A 24,912-nucleotide genomic window follows, 5' to 3' on the forward strand; every position below is an offset into this window, starting at 1 on the left:
CTTTCGAGAGGGGGTATTCCCCTCCATTTTTGTAAAGTGGAGGGGATGTAGAATTGTAAACGTTTTCTTATATAATAACAAACAATTTCAACTATTCCCAAATTTTCATCCTTCCTTTATTTTTTTGGGGTCAGATTGTTCTTTGATCGCGCTAGATGAGGACATGGTCGATTTTATTTCTGCATCTTCCTCCTGGAGACCTCCACGCTACGCCTTGTGTATCTTTATGTCCTTAAGCATACTTGCACCTATCATAATTTCGTTTTGTTCACAAAACTATTATTAACTGTTCGTAAACTATATCAGTCGACTTATATTATCATTGTTCTCCTAATCATTCCTTTCCCATAACTGCTCGGAATTTTCTATAACTACTGCAAAATTCACTAGTATGAAACCTATGATATGATTAAATTGATGCTTTTCAATTTCTTGTCAAATTCCATCACTGGTTTATGATATTACATTGAGCATTCTCCGCTATCAATAATCTTCAAGCGTTAGTGCACTATCTAGACCATTTTCGTCTTCCTGATCTAGTACTCGATTGAGTAATGGCAAATTTCACGCCAATCTGACACAAATAACAGTTATTACCCCAAACAGTCCCATCTCTTTAATTTATACGAACCTGGCGTTGTATTTACCGCACAATGAAAGTACTAAATCTACTGTAAAATACGTAATATGTGAAATGATAATGACAGGGCAACTCTGGCCCGGAGCGCGATAATAGTAAAAGGATGTTAGGTTGGAATTGTGTGAATGCTAGTGCATGAGCATTATTTTTCATTCTGTGCTGACTTTCAAAGAGTGTTGATTGCCATAGTCCAAGAGATGTAAGTACATTTTGAAACATCTGTAATATTTCGATTTCCATTATTTCATTAACACCGAAAGTAATAACAAACAAACTGAATGAAATTATAAGATTAGCAGAAGAACGACAAGGTTTTGGCCGGGAAGTTCATGCACCGACGCTATATTTATAATGAGGCAGGTTCGAGAGAAATCGTTGGAATACAACAAAGCAGCATATTTATGTTTAGTGGACCTTAAGAAAGCATTTGACAGGGCCAAACTAAAGGACGTTATCCATTTGTTATGCTCAAGAGAGATACCTCTAGGAATAATTAAAACGATCGAAAACATCTACCAGAACAACACATTAAAAGTAAAAGTAGAAGATGAACTAACTGACCTAATTGAAGGTGGTAATGGGATAAGAAAGGGGGATTCCTTGAGTTTTGTGTTCAATCTGATCATGGATGAAATAATAAGAAAAGTAAGAACTAAAAAATTTCAGTAAAAACACCTTCTTTGAACATAAGGATATCCATAAATTTACTTGGTACTAACATACACGTAGACTTAAGTCAATCATTGACTATCTAATCTCGAGACAAAATGCAAAATTTAGCATCCAGGATGTTAGAGCTTTCAGAGGGGCTGATTGCGGATCAGACCACTGCTTAGTAATCGGTAAAATTTATGTTCCATTTATACCGAAACAAAATAACTCCGAAGAAAAAGAACACAAAAGGAATTCATATGATCCAGAAATAGAAAAATATAATATTAACAGCTTACAACATAAAAGTACACAATATCTGTACCGTAACAGACTTGAACAGAAACTAAATTAAGAACAAAGAACAACCGAAGAAAAATATAATCACATAAAAACATGCATAAAACAAGCACCACAAAAAGCACTAGGAAACTTAGAAAACGGAAAGAAACCAGAATGGTGGGATAAAGATATCGAGAAGAAAATAGAGAAGAAAAAATAACTTCACCTACAACGTCTACAAAATCAGAACAACATTGAGATTCAACAACAATATAGGGACCTAAATAGAGAAGTAAAAAGAGAAGTGATTAAAAGAAAAAACGCAACGTGGATCAAAAATGTGAATACATAGATCAACAATTAGCAGGAACTAGAAGTTCAGAAGCATGGAAGATGATAAAGAATGTCACACAAAAAGGTGGGCACACAATTAAGTGTATATCTGATGCCGAGCGGGAACAACATTTTAAGAAATTATTAGTAGAAAAACGACCACAATACATAACAAGAATACAAGAAAAAGATAATAATATACAGAAAGAACACGAAATAGAACTAGATAAAAGCAAAGTAGAAGAAGCTATTAAAACTATGAAATCCTGGAAAGCACCCGAGGCTGGAGGAATTAATCTTAAATTAATAAATTATGGAACACCCAAACTATGGGATATGCTTAAAAAACTTTTGGAAAGATATGTAAATGGAGAAAAAGTACCAGATGAATGGCTAACATCCACATATTACTGCTGTACATAAGAAGGGACCTAAAAATAACCCCAAAAACTATAGGGATCTCAGTCATCAGCACCATTGGAAGATTATACTCCAGGGTATTAAGAAATGAAATAGAACAAGAAATTCAAGGAAAGCAAGCTGAAGAACAAGCTGGTTTTCGTGCGGGACGTTCAACGGTAGACAATCTCTTCACTTTAAAAATAGCACTAGAAAAAATAATATAGAGAAATCAGGAAACCACTTCGCTCTTATCGACCTAGAAAAAGTCTATGATAGTGTCCCCATAATAGAAATATGGAAGTCAATGAAAGACATCGGTATCGATGGAAAACTCATACAAGCAACTAAAATGTTATATGAGACCACTAACGCCAGAATAAAAAACGGCAAAAATTTCATTGAGGCATTTAATATTTCAAAAGGCCTCCGACAAGGATGTTGTTTGTCTCCCACTTTTTCTAAAATATACCTTGACCAATCCTTACAGAGGTGGACAAAAGCAGTAAAACCGATGGGACTGAAAGTGGGAGACGACTCCCTATTTACATTATACTTTGCGTACGACCAAGTTGTTATAGCTCAAAATCAAGATGACTTAAGCTATATGATACGGAAGCTAAATGAACATTACCAACAGGCAGGATTAGTAATAAATATGGACAAATCAGAATACTTCATAGTGGAAAACGAAGACATTGAAAACCTACCATTGGAACAATGCAAATATTTGGTAGCTATATTTAACAAACGAAGTGAAAGTCAGCAGGATGATTCAACTGAAGATCTATTTCAAAAATATATAACAGAAAAAAAGTCAAAAAGTATCTTCTTACTGACCAGGTAGAGTGCCTGCCAGAGCCGCTGCAACTTTGGATTTAGGCTATTCCTTCTCGTTGGTTGGTAGAGAAAAACTGCATCGCCTTCCTTGGAACTAACGGGAGGGGATTTCTGGTCGAACCTAACCTTCATCCGGTCACTAGTGAGTTGCAGCTTATTTCTGGTGAAACCAATCAACCTTAAACAGTCGATTCTTTAGGCCGCTGACATACTCTGTCTAAGCCTGCCTCTCAATCTGGTAGATTGACAAATAGGAGATCAATGGCAAGCTTCGTGTATCTACCAGTCAATAGCATTGCTGAAGTTTAACTGGTTGCTTCATATTGGTAGCTTCGGTAGGCTAGCAGAAACAGGGGCAACGGTTTGTCCTAGTGTATTTGATTTTCTAGTAATTGTTGATTGTCCGTTTATGTCTTTCTACCATGCCGTTGGACTGAGGATGAAGTGATTGTCCGTCTAGTCTTCTTAATTCCTAGCAAAGCCATCACGGTCTTCCAAACTTTCGATTCGAAGTTGAGCCCCTGGTCAGAATGAAGCATTGAATACTTAAGGGTGGTTCTCTTATTAGACATTCTAAACTTTTTACTGGTGTCTTTCTAAACGCGCCTGTATCTACATGTAAAGCTGTGTTTTTAATACTAACTAATGTTTTCAATACTGATATTTTGTTGCAAGAATAAACTATCGCAATATACTGGAGTTTATATCTATACCCTATTCCACGAATATATGACTATGTTGGATTATTTCGACAACGAATATTTTATTGTGCAAAATATGAAGAACGAAAATAAATTGTAAATTACATTGCTGTTTATTGGAATAATTATTAGAGCCATTTACTTTCATACTTCTTATGTTGCACACTGAAATATTCGTTGTCGCGATAATCCAAAACAGTCGTATGTTGGTGGAATGAACCATATGTAAATATTTGTACACATGTAATAATGTAGTTTGCTCTGCTTTTCATTTTTTTTGGAAATACTTTTTATAAAATTTAATCCTGCTTGGCTTGATTTTCCAAGTTTCTCTGTATATTATTCCAAGATAGCTTTTGGTCGAAAAACATACCTAAAAATCGGACATTGTGAAACTTCGTCTTTGATTGTCTCTTGATTCTCCCACTTTAGAAGTGAGATAGGATTAAGTTGTCCAAGCTTTGCAATTGACCGTACTATTAGCAATATTAAAATGATAACACATGAGAGTGAAGTTATTCTTCCATCACGGAAATCGCACTGTTCGTCTTTGGCTTGACTTTCGTTGTTTATTGCCTGAGCATGATTATCGGTCAATGTACATACACTTTATGTGAGAGGGAAAAGTGAGTTCGTTTGCCTGTTCGATATACTTTTTTCCTATTGGAAGTGTTCGTTTCTTTAACATCCGCTACCATGATTCTTTTCCGATAAAAGACTCAGATTATACTGTTAGACGTCATGACGTCATGTTTTTTCTTAGTAATTTTTAAAATAAATAATTACAAGGAAAATTAATTGAATAGAGGGTTTTACGGGAAGCTATAATTACCAAAAATCGACTATAATTCTAAAGGGTGCTAGATTGTAGGTATCATCTAAGAATTCTTGATTTGGAAGTGCGTGATAGCACAGTGATTAGCTCTTTAATTGATGTTTCAACAGTAATTGGAAAATCATCATAATCATGGAATCTGCACTCTTAGCGGTGTAATTGCCGCCCTCTTTGGGTCCTTCCGATTCATTTGTCGCGAAGAATAAGTCTGCATTAATATTTTGTTTTACAATTGGTTCTATAACTTGGCATTTTCTACAATTTTTCTCCATTCATTCCTGTTTTTGCTTATGGTTATCCATCCTCTAATTTCCAGCTTCTTAATGTTATCAATAATCTGGTTCTTCCATCTCGTTTCCGGTGTTCCTCGTAGTCTGCCTGATATTGGTCTCCATTTGGTAATTTTCTTGATAACAGCTTCTGGATTTTTCCATCCATCTGAGTCTCTGTGCCTTGATAAATCTGGCGATAACTTCTCCATTAAAAAGTTCTCCTACTTGATAGGTCATCAGTTTTATTTTGATTTACATTTGGTTGTTTTGGTACAGTAGATGTTTTCAATAGTTTTTATGATATCTACGAGAACTCCTCTATATGAAAATTGATTATATCTTTGAGTCTAACTCTGTCAAAAGCTTTCTTCAAGTCAATTAGATATGCTGGTCTATTTTAATCTAGTAAATTTTCAGTAATTGGCACTAAGACGAATACTGAAGCTGGACACGATCTTCCAGTACCAAAACCCTGTTGTTCATCTGCTAAGCTTATCCTCAGATTCATTAGTTGTTGTAAAATTTTAGTTCTAAGTTTTAAGGTAGTATTTAACAAGTTGATACCTCTGTAGTTTTCTGGATGTTTTTGATCTTTTTTGAATAGCAGAATTAGTTCACTCGTTCACCATTCCTCCGGTATTTTATAATTTTGTTTAATTCTGTAGCTTTTCTGTTCTTCAAATTTTTAAGTTTTTTTAAAATATCCTGTGTAAGAACTTCCTTATATTAATTTCTTCATTTGTGATAATTTCTGGTGTTTCTGGTTCTAGGGTCATTTGTTCTTTCTTTGTATAAAGCTTTTTTATATAGTCAATCCATGTATCCTTTTATACGTATTTTGGTTCTATTAGTTTCTTGACCTCTGTTTTTTGACCTCTTATAATGCGCCATATTTCCTTTTGCAGGTCATAAAAATCGTGTTCCGTTTCTTTCAAATAACGTTTTTAGTGATCGTTTTTTATTCTTCTTGCAAGTAAATGTATTTTCGTTTCTTATTGTCTTGTAATTATCATATGTCTCATGTGTCAGCTCCCGTGTTAAGGATAAACAGTAAAGCAAAATAATGAACAAAATCATCTTAAATAGTCCAGGAACCGAAGCTTTTCACCTCGCAATTTTTATAGAATGGATCGATTTGCTTGAAAATTTGAGAATAAGTAGTGAATAGTTCAAGGATCAAAATCTATATGATGTCGAAAGGTGCTTTTACCATTGGGGTGGTTACCACCCCATCTGAAGTGTGGAAATTTTTTATTATATTTTGACTGCAAAAGTTGATAAAAACATTTGTTCGAATAATTATTCGAACATGGAAAATATTTTGAAATATTTTCAATCCTAGCTCCATTTTTGATTGCAACACTGTCAACAGTGCCAATATGTACAAAGGACAAGTTTAGTGTTAGTTTTTAATGTGTGCGCCTAAAAGACATGTGCCTTAAAATAACTTTCTATCCCGGTACCTCCCTCACCCTCCAAGTACCAAGAGGGTAACTCGCCCGTTAAAGAAAAGGGCAGTGTGGAATCAATCTAGCTCAGGGCAACATCTCGTCGCCCCACTCAAGTGTATCAGTACGAGATCTGGGCAACACACCGTTGCCAGACTCGACGCTAAAAAGTGAATCCGTCAAGGATAAAGTAAAGTGTGAATCGTGAAAACTTCTCTCTCGATCTGTTATACGTCCTCCAGGGACAACAGAGTTACGACCAACGCAACAGTTCTCTATCTCTTGCACCTTTAAAGTGTCAGGTAGCATCATTCACCTGTTTCTCAAGCCCAAGTAAGACGCAACACTCTGTTGCCTTCAACCACACCATCGCCACATCGTCTCCAGACTGGATAGTGGAACTGGAACAAGTGACTTTGGACAGACAATATAGTGCGTACATGGACTGAAAGACTCATTGGTAGCTCGTAAGTACTTTTTGTAGTTTTGTAGTAGGTATTTTGTTTTCTCTGGATCAATGCTAGTGTTGCATCCACCCATTTATGTTTTATGTATGTTTGTTCTCTTTCTCTCCTAGGTTTTCTTACTCTACTTTGTATATATTTCCTCTTAATAAAATGTTAGTACTCATGGTAAAAGCTCCTTTAAACCTTAGTGTTTAAATATCCCTCTCTCACCCCCTTTATTACAGATACAGGTAGATAACCTCATACATTACATTTAGAACCAGCACCTCTTTAGTAGTACAGTCTCTCTCTCTTTGTTAGGACGATCTTTATGACGTCCTATTGTCATGTTGTGATAGGTATTATCTCAACAACATTCGTTCTAAGTAAAAAATGTTATATACATTTTTTTGATAAAGTTAATAGTTTTTGATTTATTTTCAATTTTTGCATAGGCATTTACAATTCATTCAATTTTTGTCGTAGAAAAAATTTTTTCAAACCAAGCTCTTAGGAATTAAATAACTTTCAATTAAAATTTAAACATTTAAATATTTAAACATTTTTCGTATCTCTGATGCTAATCTTTCTATTCTGAAGAGAATGGCATTTACATATTACCAAATTACAAAAATTCGTTATTCGCTTTAAACTCCAGATTTTTAAAAACTAAAAACTTCTAGAATCTAATAATAATACATAGATAAGGAAGAATAAATAAGGCCAATGACTGAAAACACCGCTAACTTATATTATTATGCTTTCAATTGGATTTCTCCTTTGTTTTTTTTTTTCAAAAAACTAGATTGGTTTTTTAACCGTAACTTTTTATTTTTGACCTTAGAAAGTTTGATAAAAAAATTTTGTAGGTATTTACAAAATCTATAAGCTTATTAATATTAAATCCTTTTAAAATCCTCAGTCGCAAAACGAGGTGACTTCGAAAGGGTTGGTAAAGGTGGTTTTGCATGTTATTACAAGCTTTAATTGTCAATGGCTCACTCAATTTTTGCCGTAGAAAAAGTTTTTGTAAACCGACTTCTTGGGAATTAAATAAGCTGCAATTTCATATTTAAACATTTTTTCGTATCCTTGATGCTAATCTTTCTATTCTGAAGAAAATGGCCAAATTTACCAAAGTACAAAAATTGTTATTCGCTTTTAACCCCAGTTTTTTTTTAAACTAATCATTCCAAGCCGCTCAAACTTCTAGAACCTATTAATAATACATAAATAAAGAAGACCAAATAAGGCCAATGACTAATTTAAATTAGGGTGGTGATTAGGGGGTTGTTTCGGATCACTTATTCTCTGAAAAAATAGGGACTGGCATTCTTTTCATTAAAAGTTACTTAATTTGTGAGCTAGAGACTTTTTTTATATCTGGAGATAGATACTTTTTAGATACTTTAAATTAGTTTAAACAAGTTATCCTCTAAAAATGCAAAGTGCTCCCGTCTTTTGACTTTGAAACTACAATATTTAGCATTTGACGAAGAAGAGACATCATATAATAAAGTATAGCTCGATTACTATTGGTCTTAAAGAAAACCAGAACAAACGGTTTTGTTTATTTTTCCAAAAGATACATTTTTTAAGAAAAGTTGTTTTGATAAAACGAAAACTTTTTGATTTATTAGCAAAAAACTGATTAAAAACATTGATTTTTTCGATATAAAACTAACATTTTCGATAGCGGATAAATCGAAAACTATTAATCTTATCAAAAAAAGGTGTTAAACGTTTTTTGCTTAGAATGAATGTTTTTAGCAACTTTTGCGGTCAAAATATAATAAAAAATTTCCACCTTCGAGATGGGGTGGCAACCACCCCCATGGTAAAAGCGCCTTTCGGCATCATATAGATTTGGATTCTTGGACTATCCACTACTTATTCTCAAATTTTTAAGCAAATCTGTAAAAATTTTGGTTTTGTCCTGTTTTAAGCTTTATTACTTGGACTAAAAGTGAATAATGATTTCGTTGTGATTTTGAACATCTAATTATAGGGCACACGTATCATTAATTAAATACCTTCTCTAAACAATAATCTCAGCGACGACTTCTGATTTTTACCGCCTCCAGTTTTTCTCCCGAGATTGATGATTCTCGAAGGCTCCAAATTAGCGCTGGGGCTTGTTTGTCCGTTTATAAACCGACAGTTTGGAATACCTCTGACAAATTAGATAAAACAAATTAATCCCCTGTTTAAATGAGCATAACGATATCAATTACGGCCTGAGGAAATTGCCGACCAAGCCGCTGCAGGTTCGCAATTTCAAGTGATAAAACTGCCGAGCCGACATATTGGAGTTGACAGGGTAATAAAAGTTGTTTTTTTTTTAACGATGGCTGTATCAGGAGTCGGTTGTGAAACTTTTTTAGTTTTAAACCAATGGTTAAACAATATATTCAACACTAATCCATTAGTATAAAAATATCAATATATCCAAGAGTCATATCTACAAAAAAAAAGAAGGGTTAATAGACGCCTATATTGACTTGAACACATTAATTTTTGTTTTACTTGGTATTTTATTTTTATTTATGAATTTATAATGTTCCTTGCATAGTACAGGTTCATAGATTTTTTAATTCTATTATTAATATATAATGGCTTCGCTTGTCTTCTAATTCTTCTCCTAATAATTGGAAGTTTCGTGTTGTTCTATATTCATTTCTTCTATTTTTATGTTTATCTTTTCTTCGTTTTTAATTTCTCCTATCACCAGAACTTTTGTTTTATTTTTGTTAATAGTCGTTCTATATTATTTTAGCACTTCATTCTATATATCTGTATTTATTTGTAGTTGTTTGTCATTTTCAGCCAATATGACGACGTAGTCAGCGAATGCTCTTTCTCAAATGTCGACTCTTCTTAAATTTCTATAACCCACATGCATTTTTTTTACTTTAACGTTACATTCTTTAATTATATCATCCATGTATATTATAAATAGCGTTGGACGTAATCCTCTCCCTTTTCTCAGACCCTCGTTTTTAGTAAATGGTTTGAATGTTTTTTGTTCGACTCATGGCATAATTCACATTGCTTTTGCAAATGTTCTTAGTTGCCCTTATCAATTTGTTAATAATACCTCTCTTTTCTAAAGTCTTATCAAGATCTATATAATCCAAATACATATTTTTTCCTGTTGCTGATATTTTACTATTATATGTTTGATGGTAAATCAACATCATCAATCATCAGATCATGGGTGCTTCTGTCTTTTCTGAATCTTTTTGTGAATTCTTCAACTGTGTTGTCATTTTATTCGGTTAATCTTTTGTTCGATATATTTTTCGATATATTTTTTCGTATATTTTCATGGCAGTACTTAATAGTGTAATTCCCCTGTAGTTGTTGCAGTTCGTTCCATCGCCCTTTTTATAAATCGGTACTATCTGAGACTCCTACCAATCAATTGATATCACTGTTCTTCTCTCTATATGGCATTAAATATTTTTAGTAATATCTCTGTTGCGTTTTGTCCCATTTTCTTCATTATTTCATTTATGATTCTGGCATACTCTGGTGCTTTTAAATTTTTAATTTCTGCAATAACTTCTTGCGTTATATGATCTACATTATCATCTTCTCTTCTTTGATTCAACAGGTTGTTTTTTTTCTTGATAACTGGGAGTTTTGAAATATTCTATTCATCCATAATCCATAATATCCTATCCATAATATTTTCTGTGAGAATTTCGCCAGTACATATTATGTTTTCTATATTATCTTGAATGTTTCTTTACTCATTGATTTTAAATTTCCATAGAACAGTTTATAATTCTATTTACTATTTCTTTCCATCTTTCTCCAAATTATGTCCAGTTGTCACTTTTTGCTTTTGTAAGAAGTTTTTTACTAATCTTTTGTTTTTTATATTCCCCACAGTTTCCTGATGTTTTATTTTATAAGTATATTTTCTAAGCAATTTTCTTTCTTTAATCTGTTGTTTTATTTCTTCATTCCATTATGCGGTTGGCTTTCTTTTATTTCTATTCTTACTTATTCCACATACTTCTGTCGCTGAATTCATTATAACCTCTTCGAAGTAGTTCCATAGTTGTTCTACATTTCGGCCGTCTATCTTTTCTTTTGTATTGGCTAGCTTTTGGTTTATGACCATCTGATCCTTCTGAGTATTTTCTTTATTTCTCAGTTTATATGACCTAATAGTTTCATATTCTTGCTTTTTTTGCAGTTTGTTGATGTTGTTTATACCTGGCTTGTTTTGTTGTATTTATGTTTCGTCTTTAAAAAAAAATTGCATTATACAGGGTGTAACAAAAATGCGGGTCATAATTTAAATTACATATTCTGCGACCAGAAATAGTTCGATTGAACCTAACTTACGTTAGTACCAATGGGCTCATAAAAAAGTTACAGCCCTTTGAATTTACAAAATGAAAATCGATTTTTTCCAATATATCGAAAACTTTTAGAGATTTTTTATTGAAAATTGACACATGGTATTCTTGTAATAGAGACATCTCAAAAAAATAATAACAGTGAAATTTGTACACCCCATAAAAATGTTATGGGGGTTTTGTTCCCTTAAACCTCCTAAACTTTTGGAGGGGAAATTTTTTGTTAATTTGTGTTCGATTTCACATATTTTCAAAATTTCGATAAAACCTTACTTATCGAAAAATTACAAAGAAACAAAAAAGTTTTAAAAATATTTTGTTTAACTAACGGTAGCACAATAATAACCTATTTCGAAAGTACACAAATATTTGGGGGGGTTTAAATGAACAAAATCCCCATAAAATTTTTATGGGGTGCATAAATTTCACTTTAATTTTTTTTAAGAAATTTCTGCCATAAGAATGACACACGTCCATTTTCAATAAAAGATCTCCATTAATTTCCAATATATTGGAAAAAATCGATTTTTATTTTGTAATTTCAAGGGGCTATATCTTTTTTTATGTGCACATTTGTACGAAGGTAAGTTAGGTTCATTCGAACTATTTTTGGTCCCAGAATATGTTATTTAATTTATGGCCTGTAATTTTGTTACACCCTGTATACATTGATTTCTATAAATATTTGATTCAGCCGTTATCAACGCAAAATATGATTTATCTATTTGTGGAATAGTTGTTCAGAATATCGGTAAATAAACTTTGGTTTAATTACGTACAAAACTCGTTAAAAAATTTTAATTTCCTTGATACCAAATCACCTACTTTAAAATCAACAGCTATCAATCTGACTTAATTTGAGATAAGATTACCGAACAGTACCTAGTTGGTACCACATTTTAGTTGTCATGTTGAAATAGCTTTATTTACCAGCCTAAAATGAGAGCTATTTTTATTAGAAAAAAACACTTTTTCTCCTTCGTGGCCGTTGTGCTTGTGATTTGGTTGTTAGGATTTGTTTACCTTCTAGCAGATAGCGATTTCTTCAAGTATTTCAGCAATGAAGAATCAAACCAGAGGCAAATAGACAGATTTAACAAAATATTTCGAGACGGCAGGGAAAATGTTCCTGGTCCTATTGCCCCTGACATCAAAATGCAGAAACCGTCCGTACAAAAAATAGAAATAGAGGAAGAACCAACACCACCTAAAGTAAAATATGGAGATATGGGTAAAGGTGTAAGTCTTCCAGATTACTTGCCACCAGAATTACAAGCTAAAATAGATGAAGGCTGGAAGAATCATAGTTTTAACCAATATGTAAGTGATTTGATTGGTGTTCGAAGAGAGTTGCCTGACTACAGGGATGAATGGTGCACCATCCCTTATAGGTACGAAATTAAGCTTCCTAGAACTTCTATTATAATTTGTTTCTTTAACGAAGCCTGGTCAACATTAATTCGATCTGTAAATTCAGTGTTAGATAGGACTCCTCCGAATTTGTTGGAAGAGATTATTCTTGTCGATGACTTTTCCGATATGGATCATTTGAAGAGTCCACTAGAAGAGTACTGGGAAAGCGAGCCAAAAGTTAAAATCATAAGAAACACCCAAAGAGAAGGTCTGATCAGGTCTAGGTTGATAGGTATGTCACACGCCAACGCTGAGATACTAACATTCTTGGACTCGCATATTGAAGCTACTCCTGGATGGCTAGAGCCATTGCTAGAACAAATTCGTGTCAATTATACTACAGTAGTATCCCCAGTGATAGATAGTATTAACTATACAACTTTTGAATATGTTCCGCTCAAACAACACATTTTTGTTGGTGGATTTGATTGGAATTTGGTGTTTACGTGGCACAATGTACCACCACGAGAAAATGAACGAAGGACTGATCCAGCAGAACCAGTGTACACTCCTACAATGGCTGGAGGTCTGTTTAGTATCAGCAAAAAGTTTTTTGAAGAAATAGGAACTTACGATCCAGGTCTAGAGATATGGGGTGGAGAGAATTTGGAGCTGTCGTTTAAGATTTGGACTTGTGGTGGTTCGCTACAGATTGTTCCATGTTCTCACGTTGGACATGTCTTTCGAGTGAGCTTTCCGTATACTATTAGCAATGGTGACTCTACAAAAAGTGTTATGGAGAAGAATCTTAAACGTGTGGCTGAAGTTTGGATGGATGATTACAAAGACTACTATTATACAAGGAAAGGAAACTATTATAAAAGTGTTGAGTATGGTGATGTATCTAGCAGGAAGAAACTTAGAAAGGATTTGCACTGTCAGTCGTTCAAGTGGTATGTAAATAACGTATATCCAGAACTTTTTATACCAGATAAAATCTATGGTTATGGCGTTATTGGTACTACCGATTGGAAGTTTTGTCTAGATAGTTGGGGAAGAGATGGCAGTGCTTTTGTCCCTCTTCCAGTTCAAACTTGCTACGCAGATAGTCTTGGTGGTAGTCAGTTCTGGTACTATACACATGATAAAGAAATAAGAAAGGAAGAGCATTGCATGGACTTGAATGAATCAAACGAGGATCTTGTTGGTTTATATCCATGTGACAAAGAGTCTAGTCAAAAGTGGATTTTTGATCCCGTTTCTAAGGTTTTCGTTAACCAAGCTAATAAAAAGTGTTTGGATGTCCAAAATAAAAAATTGACAGTGACTAATTGCCGTGATAATAGTCCACATCAAAAATGGTTTGTGCAACATATCAATGGCACCCAAAATTCGCCATACTCGTTCAATATTCAAAAACTTGGCTAGTGTAAGAACCAAAATAAGTGAATAAATCCAACAGACTTGAATCTCAATTTAACTAAGTTGTTAAAGCGTTTTTTCGAAAAAAAAATAGCTATCTGTAACACAGTACGTAACATTCGAATAAACTAGGAAAATACTTTGTTGTCAGTTGTATTTTTTTGTTAATTGTTAATAAAAAACTGTACAAATGTTAGTTACAAATACTGCCCAGTGTTATCCCTTAGAATTAATTTAATGATTTTTTTTTATATTATACAGTGATGAGTGCGCTAATATCGGCCAAAATAACGCAAAAGATGGAAAACATATTAAGTTATGAGATAGTACGAGATAAAGCTTCTTATACGTGGCTAGTTGACTTCACTCATATTGATAATTTCGCACCACTACTAGTTTTACCTCTTTTTATTTCACAACGTATTATGTTTTCCATCTTTGGCGTTACTGTGCCTGTTCTTAGCGCACTCATCACTGTATGTATAGTCACAAACTACAAACATTTTTTTATTTATGGAATCGATGTTCTTAGATTTCAAAATAAAAAATATCTGGTCTAAATTAGAAGATTATAGATTGTTATAAATTCACGAAGGCGATTTTTTGTTCCCTATATGCTGAGGTAACTAGTGTCCTAATAACTGTCCAAAAGTTCTTCTCCATTCTTATTTATTCCCTACTTTCTTTACCAAATTTTTCTAATTAATACAACTTTAGGGCTAGGGTGTCATATAATTTTGATGTGTCGTTTAACAGGGATGTTTCCTGTACCAAGTGGCTTGGTGTTTTTTTAATGATTTAGATATCTTTTCTACTTCTTTTGAAGTTATTCGTATAGTTGAGGCCAGGATATTTTTATATTATGAGTTTCGTTGCTATCTTTGAAATCTGGTCGTCCTCATTTATCAGATGTAATTGACGATATTGTATATCTTTCCTTTTCCTGTCGTAGTGCTTCTATGTGCTCCTAATAGAAAATTATCATGTTACACTTTTGTTGTCAGGTTTCTATTGCCCTTACCGCATATTATTGTTCGTACTTTGGCTTGTGTCTTTTTGTATAGCACTTGTTTATCGTCGTCCCTTCTATTCAAAAAGTTTTGGTATTTCTTTTATTTTCTACTGCTGGTTCTATTTCTTTATAACACCAATATGTATTACCGAATATAGTATAATTCATTGTAGAATATGTGTATGTTGTTATAGACGTCCATAATCCTTAGAAAAGTTGCCAAATCTGTAAAAATAAATTTAAGTGTTTTTTCTAAAAATAATCACACTCAAGTAAGTACACTTATTTACTTAGATTTACTTAAGATCATTGATACATAAAGATATAAATATAATCAGATTGTCTGCACATCCATTTTCTGTAACCATTATCTCAAACAGATCTTATCACAGAACACTCCATTGATACTGGCGAAGTATACTCTCCGAACAAAAGATATGACCCGTAGCTAGTTATTACGTCTACTTGTGAAAAAATATGAGCCGATATTGTGCATCTCGGTTGCCTTAGTCCAAATACGGCACAACAATAATAATCAAAATTATCTTATTAGTTCTTAGAGGCTCGTTTTTCATTTCTTCGATGAATTCTCTACGAGATAAGCTGTATTGTTTTTTGATTGAATCATCAGACAGGGAGAGACTCAGTTACTTTTGTAAGACTGTGTTGTTAAATAATATATCCGTATTATGAACTGTTTAGAAGCTAGAAGGAGTTATTTTTTTCTGTCTTGTAATGTTATAAACGTCCCATATTTGTTATTTTGCATTAAATAATTCTTTTATTCCAATATTCTTAGATTTTATTCTTTTGTTAAGTTTCTGTCTTGTTGAGTTTATACTCTTTACGATCGAGAGTGAAATTTTATAATGCCGGGCGCATGCGCACACAGACAGTATTTAGTTCGTTGCTAATCTTTCAAGATATGTATGTATCAGCGCTGTCAGCGCAAATAAGTCATTAAAAGGATATATTAGTATTTTTAGTAAATGTATTATTTATTAAAATTTTTGCGTCTTTGGATTTGTCTTCCTCGGTAATAAGATATTTTATAATAATAGTAAGTATATTTAAAGTATTTTTGTATACTTCACTTGGTCTATTAAATTTGACAGTATGTATGAGAAATCTTGTAACCTGTCAAAGCAAAGGGAATATAGCTCATTGGTAGAGCATGTGACCGGAGATCGAGAGGTCCCGGATTCAAATCCCGGAAGATTCAAACTCTTTTTTTTTTTAATTTTTGGTATCGTTTTAATAAAAAAATTTTAAAAGTGGTAAGTAAGAAAAATAGTTTAATATTTAAATGAAATACAAATAACCTGTTAAGTATATTTATTTCATGAAATTATATAATAGAAGTATAACTTCTTACGTCCGTACAAAGTACACACATTCTTTTTTTTACTATTTTTCTTCTAAATAGAGTTGGCGCCCAACTTTTCTATCAACTAAATATTCTAGGTCTGGATCCCGCGTATGAAAAAAAAATGTGTGTGTACTTTGTACGCACGTAAGAAGTTATACTTCTATTATATGATTTAAACGAAATTAATATACTTTTTATTTATATTTTGTTTAAATATTAAACTAATTTATACTTACTACTTCTCAAACATTTTTATTAGAACAGTGCCAAAAATTAAAATAATAAAAGAATAAAACACACACAAACACATTAAACAAGCCACAAATGATGTCTGAACATTGATTGTCGAAAATTTTTTTAACTAAATACGTATTTTCTGATAATACAATTATATAATAAATATACTTACAATCATAAAATGTATTAAAAAAAACAAAAAAGAAAGTTTCTATTGGGACTCGAACCAGCGCTGATAAGAGCGGTTGGTATTGGAATTCATTCGCCTTCTCCGCTTAGAAATTTTGATGGTAATCAAATTATATAAATAAAAGTATTACATACTATGTATTTTGGCAGATCAAATAGGTAGGTTTATACCCATCATACATTAACAATTATTACGTACCTGTTGCTTTTAAAAACTATTTAAAAGTCACTACAATATTATAAACTTTTTTGTTTCTGTCCTCACAACAATAAAACTAATATATTATACATTTGTTTACCTTTACCTTTACCTCCAAACCACAGCTGCCATATCGGATAATTTTTGACATGTCACTTGAACATCCAATCAGAACAAAGTTATAATGCGCGTGCGCTGGGCTGATAGGTTTTAACATATAAAAAATCAAAAAAATACCAAGTTTCTTGTAAAAGGTATATATTAAAATACCCTAAATAAGGGTCACAATACAAAACGTTTTCGGATTAAGGAATCCATCATCAGTGTTTAAAAGCCAAAATTTGCATGCCTGAGCCACCAAAATGTATCGGGTAAAAACCCTTTAAATGTAAATAATAAGGATGTTTTACATATTTATATAAAATTCATTGGATGATATAGATAAACCTTGATGTTACCCAGGGCAACACAGGACTCTCCCCACGTGGTTGGAACTTTTTTTTTTTTTTGGAGAAAACCTCACATATTGGATTTCAATGGCAAACTGTCCTGTGTTGCCCTGGGTAACATCCAGGTTTATCTATATCATCCAATGAATTTTATATAAATATGTAAAACATCCTTATTATTTACATTTAAAGGGTTTTTACCCGATACATTTTGGTGGCTCAGGCATGCAAATTTTGGCTTTTAAACACTGATGATGGATTCCTTAATCCGAAAACGTTTTGTATTGTGACCCTTATTTAGGGTATTTTAATATATACCTTTTACAAGAAACTTGGTATTTTTGTGATTTATGGTATACAGCCAGCTACAGGAAGTTTATTTTCCTCGTGGATTTTATATAAAAAATCACCCTCTATCGCCGGTAAAGAAGTATAACTTCAAAAAGTTGATTAATAGCAAGCTGAAAATTTGTTAATAGCTTAAGGGTGTCTAGTTAAACAAACTTTGATATATAGGAACACTGGAACAGGGGCAGTTTTAACTGTGGAACAGGTTAAAAATTTGGAACGGTCAGAACACGAAAACGGCACATTTATTTTGTCCGACAGAACAGACTTAAACTCTCCGAACAGAGATTAAACTCTCATGCAAAAATCAGACTGATATTTATCACCTGTCATAATTCCTGTCATTTGACATATTCTACATGTTCCACTAATTAAAACGACCATTTGGTGATAAATAGCAGTCTGATTTTTGCATGAGACTTTAATCTCTGTTCGGAGAGTTTAAGTTTGTCCTGTCGGACAAAATAAATGTGCCGTTTTCGTGGTCTGACCGTTCCAAATTTTTAACCTGTTCCACAATTAAAATTTCCCCTGTTCCAGTGTTCCGATATATCAAAATTTGTCCGACTAGACACCCTTAAGCTATTAACAAATTTTCAGCTTGCTATTATCAACTTTTTTTTCATACGCGGGATCCAGACCTATTCTGTTTAGTCTTTATTTTTCAATCTCAATTTTTATTTATTTCGATAAATGATCGGAAAAATTCTGGAGCACCACGGAAAGATTTAAAGCAATATATGCAATATACACGTTAGAACGGCACACACCGAAGGAAGACAAAGTAATCAAAAACATAATTAAAAAAATCGATGTGATTTGATCTGGTGGTTTGTACCGGGTGTCCCAATAAGAATGGCTCTCGGCCATATCTCAGGAACCTTTTATAGTAGAGCTTTGAAATAAAAAATTTTATAACAAAAGTTGCCTCAGGAAAAGCCTGGAAATTATTTTCATAATTGTGGGACCACCGCTAGAGGGCGTAATTGAATATCAAAAATTAAAAAATCTAAATTTTACAAAATTTTCCTAATGAAGGGGCACTGGAAATCCGATCGTCGTATTCTTCATAGAATTCTACGCATATTTGATTTGACAAGTTTAGCTCTACCTTTGGAAATAAGAGGTGGGGGTGAGTGGGAACCTTGTTATGAAAAACTGGCTGTGAGTCCGGTTCTGCTTAATCAAATTTTGCAAACTTGGTCTTGTTGAAGACAGATCTTTTTCGTCAATGTAAAAGTTATGATTTCGAACCAACTTACTGAGTAATATACCAGCTAGAAGGCCTTATTTAATTTTTTTCAGAAATGTAGTGTTCCTTGGAAAATATTAAATACAAACATGCATTTTTAATACCATATTACAAAATTAGACAAAATTAGCAACAGAATAGCGAAAACCGCATGTTAATACCTTTTTTCTATCTCGAGATATCTTACAAAACGTGTAAATTTAAAAACATAACTGTTACTGTCACCGGTTAACGAAATAATTCATTAAAAGTAGTGTGCTATGGAAACAACAAAGAAACATTTTCCAGCTGTCAACGTATATTAGGTCTTTTCAACGCTTCTCATTTGTTTCGAGCCTCGTTCATATCTCGTATATTAATATTATACACGAATTATACGGCATATGACAGAGGCTCGAAACAAATGAGAAGCATTGAAAAGCCCTATTACAAAGAAATAAAAACAACTATTTAGTGATGACATAAACGTTCAAATTTTTGCCCATCATTTTCGTTGCAAACATTTACTCTTTCAAGAGTAGATTGAACAGCAGTCTCAATTTCTGCTCTCGATATGCTTTGAATGGCGTTTAGTATTCTCTGGATAATGTATTCTAGAGTAGTGTATGATGGGCAACAATTTGAATATTTAGGTCGTCACTAAGTAGTTCTTTTTGTTCTGTGTTATATTTAATTTTAATAGTATTGCTTCTCTTTATATTGTTGTTTTAATTAATTATATTTTTATATGTTGATATCTGGAAAATGTTATTTTGTTTTTTTCCACAGCACACTACTTTTCATTAACTTAGTTTACCGGTGATATTAACAGTTATGTATAAAATTTACACGTTTCTCGAGATATCTTGAGATAGAAAAAAGGTATCGACATGCGGTTTTCGCTATTCTATTGCTAATTTAATCTAATTTTATAAAGTATGATTAAAAATGCATACTTGTATTTAATATTTTCCAAAGAAAACTAGATTTCTGAAAAAAATTAAATAACGCCTCCCAGCTGGCTTATTACTTATTAGGATGGTTCAAAATTATCACGCTTACATTGAAGAAAAAGATCTGTCTTCAACAAGACCCAGTTTTCAAAATTTGATTTAGCAGAACCGGACTTACAGCCATTTTTTCATAACAAGGTTCCCACTCACCCCCACCAAATATGCGCAGAATTTGATGAAGAATACAATAATCGGATTTCCAGTGCCCCTTCATTAGGAAAATTTTGTAAAATTTGGATTTTTTTATTTTTGATATTCAATTACGCCCTCTAGCGGTGGACCCACAATTATGAAAATAATTTCCAGGCTTTTCCTGAGGCAACTTTTGTTATAAAATTTTTTATTTCAAAGCTCTACTATAAACGGTTCCTGAGATATGGCCGAGAGCCATTCTTATTGGGACACCCGGTACAATGCAAGAAAAATTTTACTTTAAAACCATAGGGAACCTAATTTCTTATTAAAGCATTCATGGATGCAATTGAATTATACGAAGAATGTATGGAATGTAGAGATGGAAAATCTGTACCTGTTTTATCATCCGAGTAACTCAGCAAAACAAGTAAGAGATCTGAGCTAACAATTGCACAAACCGATGAAGATAGAGAGGTGGAAAACGTGTTAGCAAGGGTGAATGACAAAATAGAAATAAGTATATTTAAAAATTGGATTAATAGACCACCAAATTAGGATATTTTATTTCACCTATATTTATTTTAATTATAAGAAAAGAGATGAACGAACTAATAAAAAAAAACACGTTCAGAAGGAAACTTGGGCAGACTATTTTCGATCTCTGTTTGCTAAAGATAACAATAACGAACCACCAACACCTGAAGTGACAACAAACCAAGAAATAAATATTGAAGAAGCAGAGGTAACGGAAGCATTAAGGAAATTAAAAAATAGAAAATAACCAGGAGAGGACAGAATATCGAATGAACTCCTAAAGTATGGAGGATAAGACCTAACCAAACAATTATTAAAACTAATCCAAAAAATAATAGAACAAAACCGAATACCACAAGAATGGAGATCAAGCATCCTCATACCTCTCTTCAAAAAGGGAGAAAAATCGGACCCGGAGAATTACAGAGGAATTAATTTATTAAACACAACACTAAAATTAACGACCAAAGTGATAACAAACAAACTGAATAAAATTATAACATTAGCAGAAGAACAACAAGGTTTTAGGTCGGGAAGATCATGCACCGACGCTATATTTATAATGAGGCAGATTCAAGAAAAATCGTTAGAATACAACAAACCGGCATACTTATGATTCGTGGACCTTAAGAAGGAATTTGACAGGGTCAAATTAAAGGACATTGTCCATTTATTGTACGCAAGAGAGGTACCTCTAGGAATAATTAAAACGATCGAAAATATCTACCAGAACAACACAACAAAAGTAAAAGTAGATGAAGAACTAACTGACCCAATTGAAGCTGGCAATGGGATAAGACAGGGAAATTCCCTGAGTCCTCTGTTGTTCAACCTGATCATGGACAAAGTAATAAAAAAAAGTAAGAACAAAAAAAGAATACCAAATGGGAGAAAAACAACTTAAAATAATCTGCTATGCAGACGACGCAATACTAATCACTCAAAATGAAGATGATTTACAACGTACGCTGCACGAATTTAATATAACCGCTAGAAAATTTAACATGTTAATTTCCCCAAAAAAGACTAAATACATGGTTATAACAGCAGATCTAATAAGGTGTAAATTAGAGCTGGAGGGTCAAATAATAGTACAATTCATGGAGTTTAAATATCTAGGCATCACACTATGCACCTCCGGAAAGCTCGAAATAGAAGTGGAAGATCAGGTGAATAAAGCAAACAGAGCCGCAGGTTGCCTGAATGAAACACTATGGAGAAATAAAAACATCGGAAAAGAAGTGAAAGGCAGAATTTACAAAACAGTCATCAGACCAATAATGACATACGCGGCAGAAACACGACCTGATACAGAAAGGACAAAAAGATTGCTAGAAACAGCAGAGATGAACACATTGCGAAAAATCGATGGTAAAACGCTGTGGGATAGAGCTAGAAGTGCAGATATACGAAGGAGGTGCAAGGTGGACAACATTAATAACTGGGTGAATAGCAAAAGAGTAGAATGGAACGACCACATAAGCCGAATGACAACAAATAGAGTAGTAAGAACGGCGAGAGACGGTTCCCCAATAGGAAGACGATCAGTGGGAAGACCACGAAAAAGATGGAATGACAACTTACTGGAGGCACATTGAAAAACAGACAGAGTAATGTCTATATAAAAAGAAGAAGAAGAAGACCTATATTTATTTTAATTCAACAAAAATACGATATTTTATTCATACCGACATCCAGGGTTCATGATCTACTTCGGTATTCAACATGCGTAAAATATGTTAAATATTAATATCTGTCATATAAATATTTTATCCAATTTGCTGTTTGAAGGTGGTTATTTTTACATGTTAGACATGCATAAACCATATTATAGTAATTGATGCAAAAAATGTACGAAAAACACCTAAATAAATAATAATATGTTAAAATATACCTTTTGAATATTTTCGATAAAAAAAATGTTAAGTAGAATTATATAAATTATTAATATCTAGAAGTCATTAAAACTAATAACGGTATTTCCGAAAAGGAACACCGCAAGGGGACAAAGAAAATAAAATTAAAAAAACGTCTGTTGAATTTTTCACATGCAAAAAATATTCTTATATTTTTCGCTGCGTGATTTTAAAGTACTCCTTTACCCAACTCATTCTAATGTCGTACTACTGACTCCACTTCTCTCCCTACATATGTACAGACATTATGTTTAGACATTGCGACAGAACTCTCTTCCTCTCTTGATTGACACCCACCGCTGGTAAGTTCTCTTCGCTGTTTTCTCCGCTTAAAAGCGAACGACAATTATCTGTTGACCAAAAAAGGCAACACAAGTGCATATATCGACTCTTACGTTACCCGCCGAAGGGCAAGGACTCTCTTGTGTTAGCTTTCTTTGGCAACACATAATATCTCCAAGTACGCGGACATTCCACTGGATTTGACTATTAACGTGAACCCTTTTCTGGATTCCATTATCTCCTTTATCACTAAAAAGAAGTAAAACAAGTACAAGAAGCGACCGCGTGTGAAACCGGTATATGTGACGTGATAGAATCGCGATTGGGGAAACAGTGACTTGGTAAGTTTTTTATAATCTTATAATATTGTCTGTGTATCATAATTTCTCTCTAAATTCTACATGAACCATCAACCTAAAAACATACAGTCCACGCAATTAAATTTTTGTACAACTTCTATTATGAATAAGATTTTTGCAATTTGTCAGAAATTTTAAGTGCTGAGTCAATTACTAGTTGAGTTGTCCTCAGATTTAAATTTTGTCTAGTCTATCTCGACATTATTTAAGTCCAGATTAAGAAAATATCAACAGTATGAACACTAAAAGAAATACACTTCATTTATTACATATATTAGTCGAGGAAATGAAGCTGAAGAAATGGCAAAACCTCGCAATTTTTTTGTCCAGCATAGATTTGTACAAAAATTTGGGTATAGGCTCATTACACCCTCTAGTTAATTTTCTATATCAAGCCGTTGTACGCTTTTGTTTTAAGGGTGAAAACTAGCCCTAATTGTAAAAAATTATAAAATAACATTTTAAACTTTAATATTGTCAACATTTCGTTCTTATTAGTTACATAATGATTGTTTTATACTTTAAGATATACTATCATAATATTTCAACCCTTAAACCACCCTTGTTGGAGTTATATATAAAAAATTTACTTATCCTAAAAGAATAATTTCGGCTTGCATCGATTTACATAAAAATTTGGTATTAAGATCATCTCACCCTGTACTTCATATTCTATATCATGCTTTAGGGTGTTGATTATTTTTAGGGGTGTAAACTACCCCTTATTTTCAAAAATTATATAAAAGCATTGTAAACTTTAATATGGGTAAAATTTGGTTTTGATTGGTTAAATAATGATTGTTTTATACTTTAGATATAATATCATAATATTTCAACCCTTAAAAACCACCCTTAATAACATTACAGTTTTTATAAGTAGATATTTTAAAAGATCTACACAGAAAAAAAAAGTAGAAGTAAAGAATTCTAAAAACATTTATTTACACAAAAATACAAATTTATAAATATGTACAAATACAAATACAAATAGTTTTTTAGTCATCTTTCAGTATACGAACCGGTTCTGTGGTATTATACTTACATTGAAAATTATCCATAAGCGGACTATTCGAATTTTTCGAAAAAAAAAATTCGTTTTATAAACATATCTCCTTCATATTTGGAGCAAAAAAGTTTTTTCAAAAATGACTTTGTAGGATTTTTGAAGAGTTATAAGACTATGTAAACTAAATTCCGTAAGATCCCTTAGTTTTTAATTAGGCTGGGTTTAAAGGGCTCGAATAAGGGGGTGTTTGCTCGTAATAGAGGTTTTAAACAGGTATATCTCGCTAACTGTTCACTGTAGTGAAAATCTATGTACAAGGGAATTTTATTTTTTTAAAAAGCTACAATTTAGTAGTTCATCATTTTTTTAGTATCTCCAGTATTTTTTGAGATATTTTGAAGTAAAAGGTGAAAAATGGGAAATTCCAAAAAATTAATTTTTCTTTAAACTACAATTTTTCTAAAATTAGGTCCTCTAAATAGATGAAACTTCTTGGGTGTATTTATAATACAAAAATAAAAGGAATTACAGAATGGTAAAGAAATTTTTAATTAGGAGGGTAGTTAAAGGGTTGTTTTCACTGATTTTTTCATAGAGAAAAGTAGGTACCGACCTTTTTTTTATCATAAGTCGCTTAA

The 24,912-nt window shown here is 32.7% G+C and overlaps 2 protein-coding genes across 3 annotated transcripts in view; both read left to right on the plus strand.

Annotated features, from left to right (window-relative positions):
- LOC114329670 (uncharacterized) overlaps nt 1-24,912 on the plus strand; it is a 634,276-nt gene that overhangs the window by 473,528 nt on the left and 135,836 nt on the right. The gene's annotated exons all lie outside the window — the stretch shown is intronic.
- Nucleotides 12,089-14,191, plus strand: LOC114329684 (putative polypeptide N-acetylgalactosaminyltransferase 9). The gene has a single exon (XM_028278874.2). It carries the CDS (start codon nt 12,160-12,162, stop codon nt 13,999-14,001), a length of 1,842 nt encoding a protein of 613 aa, XP_028134675.1. The 5' UTR covers nt 12,089-12,159; the 3' UTR covers nt 14,002-14,191.

Source organism: Diabrotica virgifera, chromosome 5, assembly GCF_917563875.1.
Source record: "Diabrotica virgifera virgifera chromosome 5, PGI_DIABVI_V3a".
Classification (NCBI taxonomy): domain Eukaryota; kingdom Metazoa; phylum Arthropoda; class Insecta; order Coleoptera; family Chrysomelidae; genus Diabrotica; species Diabrotica virgifera.

Bases quoted from the DNA above. Each gene is read 5' to 3' on its own strand.
- LOC114329684 (XM_028278874.2), top strand. From the start codon at position 12,160: ATGAGAGCTATTTTTATTAGAAAAAAACACTTTTTCTCCTTCGTGGCC.